Source organism: Mytilus trossulus, chromosome 8, assembly GCF_036588685.1.
Source record: "Mytilus trossulus isolate FHL-02 chromosome 8, PNRI_Mtr1.1.1.hap1, whole genome shotgun sequence".
Lineage (NCBI taxonomy): Eukaryota > Metazoa > Mollusca > Bivalvia > Mytilida > Mytilidae > Mytilus > Mytilus trossulus.
Genome location: NC_086380.1, coordinates 14,345,751 through 14,356,889, shown reverse-complemented (window position 1 = coordinate 14,356,889; position 11,139 = coordinate 14,345,751). Strand labels below are relative to the sequence as shown.

Genomic DNA, 11,139 nt, shown 5'->3' with positions numbered 1-11,139 from the left:
GCTTAATTATTTATAGCAAAGGATCCTACAAATTAATGTAACATACAGTCACAGAAAATAATTATATCTATAAGTACGTCTGAGTCAGTGACAGCTCTACAACAGAATAAATATATGTAGTGTATATGAATTCATTTATATTAAATTTACATTAATGCTGTTGAAGTGAAAAATATAAAGGCACCTTAAATGTAGACCCTTAAAAATCTTTGGAAATCTTAACTTACCACGACACGATTGTATGTTTTTATTGTAAACGGTTATGTTGTAAGATAATAGTGAGCAAACAATTTGCAGACTGCCGCTGCAACCAAACTCCTGCAGTGGAAATGTAAATGACACATTCACGTCTGTAAAATATCTATAAGATTGCAGCTTGGTAACATTTGCTTCAGCTATTAATTTGTCCTGTAAAAAAAATAGAACAACTTATATTTCTGAAATATGTACAATAGGTGTTCAAAAATATTGTGACGAAATAACTAAATAACAAAAAGACTATGTAAATTTATTTTTCTAACTAGCAAATTCTTATTAGGCAGTGTTGGTGCCTTTCTCCTTTGATGTATAATTCAGTAATTCACCTAGAAATGAATATGTAATTTTAGAATAAACTACATGATGTTTATATTTATTTGTTCAACAGATACAAACGAAAACATTGTAAACGAATATGTGTCGCCAGTACACCGCTGCCCCATCCATATTATCATTTTCTGTGTTCAATTGACCGTTGGAAATGGGAAAAAACTCTCTAATTTGGCATTATAATTAAAAAGATCATATCATAAGAAACATGTGTACTCAGTTTCAAGTTGATTGGACTTCAACTTCATCAAAAACTACCTCGACCAAAAATGTTAACATGAAGTTGGACGGATGAAAGGACGAACGAACGAACGAACGGACGGACGGACGAAAGAACGAACCGACGGACGAACTAACGCATATACCAGAAAGCATAATGCCCTTAAATGGAGCATACATATGAATATAATGAATAGTTTTCTAAACTGCTTACCTTATACAACGTTGTACAGATTGGTACTGGGTTAACTTTATCGAGTGATACCTCTATATGTAGCTGGTTCCTACTCGTTATATAACTGCTGTCCGTGTTTATTACAGCCGGAAAAGCTACAATAAATTATTTTCAAATCACAATTAAATGAATGCAAAAATATATATGTTGATAACAAAGTAGAACATCTTATAGGATAAAATTAATGTCATTATTATTGACTGTTTTTCGTACATGTCTGTGACACTATTTTATTGTCTCGTTAATGACCTACTTGCGATGCATTTATTATCGTGGATATCAATTTTCGTGGTTTGGGAAAACACTTGCATTTTTCGTAGATATTTTATTTCTTGGTTTTGCCAAGGTCTGCATACATTCTATTAGGACACTTGTTATTCGTTGTACATTGGAATTAGTACCTTGGTTACCACGAAATCAATGAAAATTTGTATTCAATATGTCCAACAAATAATACTGAATCCACAGTATATACTACAAATGATCGATTGTAATCTGCAATAAGATCTTTGAAGATTGGCTGTATAGATAATAAAATAAAAGTTGTTTCCAAACTACATCAATTGTTTGCATAATGATAGATTTGGTGAAAGACAATCCGATTATGCGAGATCCGTATTCATTTAAGGTTATTTTGGTTTGCACAATATCTTCAAGTAACTGTGAGTTATTTACTATCTATATCTAACGAAAAGTCTGTAATATGTCTGTTTATTCTTTATTATTTTGACAAAACTGATGCTTTCCGTCTGCTTGCAACCTTGTGAATTTGTTTAATATCTGTTGAATTTGTGAAAGGCCATACGGGGACGCATAGTTTCTGTAATTTACGTTGTGTTATCTATGTTAGTTTGAGGTTAATAAGCCATAACACTGCTATCTTTTATTTTTATTTTAAAACTTGTTTGATAATCAGCTTTCTTTGATCCAAGAACAAAAGAAAATACTGGTATACTCACAAATAAACTTGTTCTGTTCAATAGATAGTGTGGTCGTGTTCACTTCATGTCCACACTGACAAGTGTATTTGCAGTCTAGATCAGATTCACTAAAATTTCGGATCAATAAATCAAAGTCGTGACTTATATTTCTTGTCATCATTTTATATTTTGGATCTGTACAGCCTACTGTCGCACAAAGTAACTTGTAATGTTGACCACCGGTCCACTGTCGTGTATCATGCGCAGTTCCGGAAACATTGCAATCTAAATTACCTACATGACACCTTAATATAACGTCTCTCCCAAATATAACAGGATTGTTCACTACACTCCAACTAACTGAAATATAAGATATTCGTGCATTGAATACTTCAATATCTGCTTACCCAGACAGACAGACAGACAGACAGACAGACAGACAGACAGACAGACAGACAGACTGACAGACAGATAGACAGACAGACAGACAGAGGTGTAATTGTTAAGTCCTTATTAGCTGGTAAGGCTCTCCAGCATCAAGCACTGATTAGACACTAGTATTCAAAATGCACGTCAAGTGCAGTAAAATTGAAACTGTTTACATTACCATTATTATACTTAAACATATTTTAATTATATGTCCAGTTCCCATATCATATTTGATCGAGTTAATTGTATCTTATATTCAACTTACTTGTCATGACAGTTCGTCCCATAACCAGCAACACCAATAACACATCGACAAATATTGTAGTACTCATTCTGATTTCAATAAATACACTGGTAGTAAAAAGAAGATCAATTTGTTTTTATTCAATTAAATTTTAACATATGTGTTATTATGATAACAATTGAAATTAAATATTTGCATTTCAACAGTAAGCATTTAATTATGTCAAGATTTATTTCACTTTTTCCAATGAAAATCCATTACAAGATTTATTTTTTCTATACTAAATATCACGGACACACCCGTATATTGTTTGCCTTTTTTGATATGATGAATGCAAATAAAAGACAAGGCGCTGTCATGTCAGTCATTTGTTATAATATCATAAATGATCATTATCACGTATTTCAAGTTAAAGGTGTAAACAATTATCCAACAATGAAATACAAATTAAACAATTTTGTTAAAGGGGCAGAGGTTTTAATTTGCTATCAACTTTTCAAAAGACATTAACACTTAAAAACTAGTGAAGGGGATCGTGTTATATTCAATGCTTATCTATTAAATTCGTACCGACCATTTCGATTTTTAAAAAATCAATTCTTACCATGATCATTTTGTACCTCATGGAACTGTTAAATGCTAGCCTTTTCGTATCGAATTGAAATATTCATATGTTTTCCTTTTCTCACCTCACGAAAGATTTATGTATATTTGACATTGAATTGTTCAGTTTTAATGTTGTGATTGAAAGCTGATTGCTGGGTGTTTTGTTTTTAAATTTTTTATGTCTCTTTGTATTGTGCCTGCTTTAATCGACTAATGATCTTTAGTTGATATATTCCATCGATATCGGGTTGTTCCGTGTTTAGTTTTCTAATGTAGTGCTTTTTGGCTTTTCGTTATATTTTAATCTTATGCCTGTTCTCATAGATTTATGATTTATGAGTTTATATTCCTCCTTTGGTGTCTTCCGTCGGGATCTAGTTGATTCGTGTTCAGTTTTTTAAGTATATTTTTTAGATTGACGTTTGTCTTTTTGTTCTCTATTGTGAATTTTCAGGTTCCCTTTTTTTTATGAGTTTCAACTTTTTCTTTGATTTGTTCCACAAGAGTCGTGTTATTCACTTCTTTTTTATGCAGTTATTTTCTAGATTGGTGTTTGTCTTTCTGTTATCTTTTGTGATTCTTCCGGTGCCCCTCTCACAACTTATGTGCTTTAATTTTTCCTCTGATATATTTCGCCGGGATCGTGTTGGTCACTTTTTGTCTATGTAGTGATCTGAAGACTGGTGTTGGTCGTTTTGTAGATTGTCGTTTTTTTCAAGGTTTGATCTACATTTGTACTACAAAATATCTTCCGCTGGAATTGTGTTTTTTCATTGTCCACCGTTTTATGCAGTTTTTTTTTTACATGACTTTAAATTCCCTTTGAAATCTTCCAAAGAGGTTGTGTTGTTCAACCTTAAAGTTTTGTATGTAGTAATATGTAGATTTATGTTTGTTTATATTTTGTTGGTGCCCTTTGTGGTCTTTATTATTTCTATCGACTTCTGCGTTGTTATTCTTCCTTTGTTATTTTCCGCCTCCTTGTTGAACATTCAAGATAATTTATTTGCTGCATCAACAAATCATTTTCAAGCGTACTAGTACTTATCCCGATTTTGTATTACATACATTGCATGTTGATTTAAGGATGTCTGCTGGTCATGTTTTTGAATTCTTGTCATATTTTCGATTTTCTCAGGTTTTATCCATCCAAATGTATTAAATTTTTTTTTTTACGACACCCCACTTTTGTCTTCATAAATCTGTTCAATAGATCATTTCAGATTTAGTGATCCGGCGGCATGAAATCCTTGTTATTTTTTCTTGGTTTCAAGGGTAAAAAACAATTCCAATGTTAACAAATAGTAAAGTCTGAAGAAAACCCTTTTCCCGCCATTTTCTAAATGTCTCGTATTTTGAAAACTACACACGAGACTAATGATTTTATTACTTTATTTTGTTCAAATATCAAAGTTGTTTTCATTTTAAGCAACCACATGAAACCCTTGTTATTTTAAATTAGAGCAGCAGACATCCTTAAGTTGATATCGGTGGTTTTTAGCTATAGTATTCTTTTCGCAGAGAAACACAGCAGACAACGAAGTTTTCAGAGAGGTATAGATCTGTGTAAGGTATTTACCTATTTTAAGGATATTTAATTAAATGTAAAAACAGACAGGATGTCTCTGCTTTTCTATATAAGAGAAGGCAAAAGACAGTTTCTCTATCAATTACCAATATATCAAGCCCAATAACGTTAACCAGTGCTCCATTTAAATAATAACCAAATTAAATAAATCAAAATGTTACTCTTCGACAAGTTACAACTTAGAGTAATTGTTGATTTAAATGCACAGATATTTTTGTTTTTATTATATATTATTTATACTGCTAAAGGATCGGTATAAATTTAAATGGCTTACCTTTACCGTGTAAATTATCTGCTTTATGAACGTATTACATGCAGCGAAATCTTTAAAAATATCTTTACAGAAAATTCAAACAGATAAATATATAACAATATAAGACTATTAAAATGTTAAATATGTATTTCCTGTTGATGCCAAATAATTGTATTTCGTTATTTTAGATGATGACACATATAATCTATTTCTGTAACTCATACTGTATGAGATAAAGGAGTACATAATAAGGTCTTTTAACTAAGAACCTTTAACGCCGTGTCTTAAACAATGCCCCTACAATGAACTATTGTGTAATCGATGAAACCATACAGGAAGTGTAAACTTAACTCGGAGGAGTTATGATTATAGGAATTACTCAATGAGTTAAATTCTATAATCCTTTTAAAAAGATGTTTATATATTTTTTTTGTATCTTTTATTTAATTGATCAAAACTATCTTAAAACTTAAGTAACGAAATGTCAGTTGTGATGTCACTTTTCTAGACGCAACATGCAGTTGGCGCAAATGCAAAATTTCAATGGATGTTTTAATTCCCCAAGGGTATCAGCAGCTCAGTAGTCCGCACTTGTGACATACATTATCATTTAATATGGTAATAATTATAAATTAGCTGTTTTAAAACTTAAACTTTCAAAATACTTAGGCACTCCTATGGCAGGAAAGCCTTCATGTGTTTTCAAAAAAAAACATTTTTTTTACACAGATTCATTAAATGTCATTTTTTTGCAAAACTTTGAACTTTTAAAATACTTACTAGGCTTTTCTACCTCATAGCTATATTAGCAAATCATTAAGGAAGGTTTGGATCTCAATGCTCTTCAACTTCGTACTTTAGTTAGCCTTTTTAGCATTTGATTATTCGATCGCCACCAATGAGTCTTTTTTTAAAACGAAACGGGCGAATACACAATTTGAATCCTGGTATATATGATAAGTTTGTTTAAAACAAACGTAGCGAAAAAAATAAAACACAAAAATATGGAACTTCGAGGAACACTCAAGAGCTGAAGCTCAAAATCATAAAATGAATGAATAACAACTGCTATGATCTGTTTTCTAAATTTGCTATTTTACAAATATAACTGGATATCAAATTGTCTTTGGAGACTAAAGGTAACTTTTATTAAAACCAAAGTCATTGTATTATCAAAGGGAAGACCTAGTGCAGATTTTAAGTTTTCCTTAAATCAAGCAGATAACAAAAGTTTGTTTTCATTGCTAAATACAGAAAAAAGAAGATGTGGTATGATTGCCAATGAGACAACTCTCAACAAGAGACCAACTGACATGGACATTAACAACTGTAGTACACCGAATATAAACGAGAATACCAACGCCAGCGGGGGACTTAGTTTAATAGGACCCAATAGGAAATACACACAAATGTTTTCTTGTAGAGAACCACCGAATGAAATGGAACTCAACAAGGTTTAAATGTTCGTTATGAGGTGCTGACCAAGTGTTGTTACTTTGAAACCGATCTATCTTCTAAGATGGCCACCAGAGTGAACTTAGTTTAAAATAGGACCTTTATGGAAATATCTTCAAATGTGGGTCTTTAAGAGAACCACTGAATGGCATGAAAACAAGAATGGCAAAAATGTTTCTGATAAAGGTGTTCTAAAGAAGACATTTTAATTGGAAATTGATTTATTGATAAAACACGCCAACATTACGCAATTTAGATTAATAGAACAAAACTTAAAAAGATTATCTGATATGTATTTGACTATTATTCAAATTCCTTTTTTTGCTAAACAGCTCCAACCGTGTTTCGATACTTAATCATTACGATTTCTAAGTTTGTTATGTTATGGTACCCGACGAAGTCATATACAAAGGACTTCGGATGTATACTCTATTAATTTGTACCATTATACTATCAAAAAATTTACCAATAAGTACTCTGTTTGTAACACTACAGTATTGATTTTTCTACTTTAAAAAAAACTTCTACCAGTGGTCAAAGTACAAATTTTTGTTAATCTCTTATTTCGATTGCTTCGATTCTAAATATGACAACGATAATCGTACTCCGCATTCATATGACCACAAGACGTGGTAATTTAAAGATCGTATTCACTTTCGTCAAACCAGGTGAAGATCTCACTGTATGATTACACATTTACAGCAAAGCATAGACGTTTTTGTATAATTCGAATTTGATCAGTCACAGTTAAATAGCTGCATGTGAAAATAAGTGTATCTCCCAATTTATTTTTTAGTTTAGTTGTCTGATATGATATACAGTAATCTCAATTCTGTGCGACTATCTTATTGGATTGAATACTTTTTATCAAATATTTTTACAAATCATATCCTATATTCAATCTGGGGGCCTCGGTGGTCAAGTGACCTATGGTCACTTCGTATTCTTCCACCAATAAAAACTGACCGCCAACAAAATAGCCCAAAGTACCGCTGACGAGTGGCATTTAAATACCAATAATTTATCAATCAATCTTTATTAAATTTGCAAAAGTTAATAAATACATGTAATCTTTTAAAAATATATTACTATTTAACTGGACATTTTTAGAAAACTGCCATCTACAAAACAACAACGTCAGATCGGACTGGATAATAAGAATATGCTTTTTGATGGTAGACAAGATTTAGTAATGATTATTTCATTTATACAAACAAGGCATGGAACAGATAACAGGGTTTCACATAAAAAATACACCGTATGAATTTCGTCAAGGAACTCCCCCATGTTTTACAAATCAGTATCGTTAAATCAAAGTTATATCTAAATGATTATGAAATTGTATACATGTATGAACAATAAGAAAAGGCTGAAATAACTTGTTTAATTGTAAAACAAAACAATTGCATAGATTAGTTCTTTACTTTAAACAGGAAGAACAATTGATAAGCTATAAATTTGACATCGTAATTTATATTATCTAGTTTTATTTATATAAAACTGAGAATGGAAATGGGGAATGTGTCAAAGAGACAACAACCCGACCAAATAAAAAAACACAACAATATATATAATATATATAATCTACATACTGTAGTGAATTTTGCTTAATTCGGTTATAAAGACGTCTTGAACTTGCAGTGAAGGGATATGTTTTGATATACATATATCACTTCTATGTTTTAAATAACTTAGGCTGACTATAAGTTGTTCTTTGTTTTATGTCCATTCATACACACGGTGTGTAGTTCTGTGTTCAACACAATTTTACCTCACCATATCGGAAAATAGGTATTTAGTCGGATCTTAACACGTACTTGTGATTTGTTTAAACCGGTTTTCGATAAAAATAAACGAAGAAATGTCACAATGTTTAGGACTTAATTAAATCCGTATTTCGGTAAGATTGTGCAAGCATACGATTTCTATTGCGTTTACACTTTGAGAAGCGAATAATCTGTAACTACTTTATTCAAATATTCTGTAAAAACGTTAATTTTGAGCTATGAAAGTCAAGTGGCTCAAGAATTTTTCTGAGGAATTTTTAAAAAAGTGCAAAAAATATTTTTACAGTGGGTTAGCTTTCATTAGTCTTCACTATCTATAGATTAACAACTTTTAATTATTTTTATAATTCAGAATCATCATCGAAGGTGGGGCACGATTGCGCAGTTAATTAATTATATGGATGTGCCATTTGTATGATGAGTGACATTCCGTGGTATTATCTGTCAATTCGAAAAAGTTATACGAGAACTGTTTCCCCTTAACAGGTTCATTTTTTTATAATTATGTTTAGGTTTCTGATATAATTTTGAATAATTACAAAATGAATCAATGCAATATATTTCAGTTTTTGTTATTGATGTATCAAAACAATTGATGTACGAATATAATTTCATAAATTTGAAACGTTTAAAATTTGTACATACCAATATAAAGAACTTTTTATCATTTTTGAAATAGACTATGAATGAAAACTGCATGAATTTACTTCCCTTCATGATAGTTTGATTGAGAAATGAGCCAGAGTTATCTATTTGTGATCACAGAGAGGGACTAGCAAGCAAATTTTAATTGTAGCTAATTCATTGATAAAACAATGTTCCACTATAAACGAATGTTATTTTATACAAATATAAGGACTTAGTAAGCTAAATCCACACATTGTATTTGAAATTATGAATTTTTATTGCAATAGAATAATATGCTATGTGTTGTGTATAATCTTAGAAAATTTATAAGACAAAATTGATCTTTATGGGATGTACGTTTTGCGAATGGCATCATGGTTTGGTTGACCGCCCTGGAATACCTGTGTCAAAAGTCAGTTACGATAGTTCCACTTGTCGTAACTACAATTATATGTTTATGTATTCGTTGAATGGAAACATCCAAAATTAGACATATTACCAATTAAATTTAACACGCATGAGGGATTCAACGAATTTACCTACGGATCGGATAACTGCTTCCGTATTACAATATACCGTCTATTTGAATGCCTCAATAACTTTCCAGCCCTCAGTTTTATGTGTAATGATTTGTTATTGTCAATTTTATTTTCGTTGTTTGTGTGATTTAGTTTATTCGTAATTGTCTATTTGGTTTTATATTGACACTTTGGTGTCGTTTCCGTTATTTAGTTCTAAATATGCTGGTGAACCTTATCTTAAGCTGGGAACATACATTATAGGATTGTCTATCTTACCTACTCCTTTATATTGACACAGAAGGATTGAGAACAGGACTGAGCGATGACGGACATAACGACCTCGATTGATGTGGTTAGGATCTAATGTTTAATAACTTCTCGGATTTATAATATCTGATTAAGATTATTCTATAAACAAAGTAATGCAAAATGCTTTTTTAATTATTAGAACAGTTTACATACAGTTTTATTCTGGTTGTAAACACATAGTATCTCACAGCATGGGGTTGAATATAGTACCGTTAATGACTATTTACAACACGGTTTGGCGTTCTACTTCTTAATGATAGTCGTATGGTATATTTTAGTAGTGTATCCCGTAATCTTTTTTTTCAAAGGAGTAGGTTCAGTAAGACCCCTTTTTGGCCCCAAAATATAGCAGTTTAGGAAAATTGTGGAAATGTAATCGTTTAGATATTTATTGAAAAGTAGAATGCTTCTGCTACATAAATACGGGCTGTTTTTTTACAATACAATGCACATATATCGGGTATTAGCATCATTAAGACATGCTAAATTACTGAAATCTTCACAATTGTAGCATTGTAGTTACATTTTAGACGGTTTCCGTCTGAATTTAAGTGGCCGCATTCCTGTTCATTCATAATATTGAAATGGAAGTTGTATTTGATGATAATACATAATATATGAAAAGGTTGAGGATGAACACAGATGCGGCTACTTTATTTTTTGACAAAAACCATCTGAAAAGTGACGATTTTTGGCATATTTGATAGATTTTTACATATTTTAGCTTGAATCGGAGCGTTTTAAATGACTTAATAAGTTAAAATCTTTCACATAAACTAATTGAATCAAGTGAAATAGACACTTGAGTGTTTAAAAAGTGTATAAAATCTGTAAAAAATGTACTTGAAAAATTGAGGCCGAAATCGGACCTACTCCTTTGAAATAAAACGGTTATTCTAATCGAAAGTGTTCTAAATGCTGAACAAAAAATTGTTAAGTTAAATCTATACTATAAACTATTTTCAGTGTTTCAGTTAGTTAATTTTTCAGACCGGTTCAAAGCAGAAAATTCAGTTTATACAATTTGCTCACAGTCAATAAAGATAGATATAATTAAATAAAGATCTATTCAATTTTTTATCAGACTGTTCAGTGGCGGTTATTACCTGTAAAAAAGGCAACAGTAGTAAACTATTGTTCGATTGTCATACATCGATTAAACAAAAACATATTCCAGTCACAAATCAAAACTGAGGGAAACACATCAACGATAAGTGAAAAACAACTCAACAACAGATACACTTAACTGCAACAAAACCAAACGCCAACGTACATAAAAACTGATTTTGACCTGACTTGGTACAGAACATTTAAAGCAAAATGATTGGTTGATACTGGTTTTATGGCAAACTGATTTC

At 31.1% G+C, this 11,139-nt stretch overlaps 1 protein-coding gene across 1 annotated transcript; it reads right to left on the bottom strand.

Annotated features, from left to right (window-relative positions):
* Positions 1–534: 534 nt before the first annotated feature.
* On the bottom strand, positions 535–2,738 carry LOC134727375 (uncharacterized). Its single transcript, XM_063591751.1, has 3 exons — positions 2,657–2,738; positions 2,002–2,322; positions 535–584 (listed from the first exon to the last, which is right to left on the bottom strand). The coding sequence occupies exons 1-3, from the start codon at positions 2,721–2,723 to the stop codon at positions 535–537; spliced, it is 438 nt and encodes a 145-aa protein (XP_063447821.1). The 5' UTR covers positions 2,724–2,738.
* Between the last annotated feature and the right edge of the window lie 8,401 nt (positions 2,739–11,139).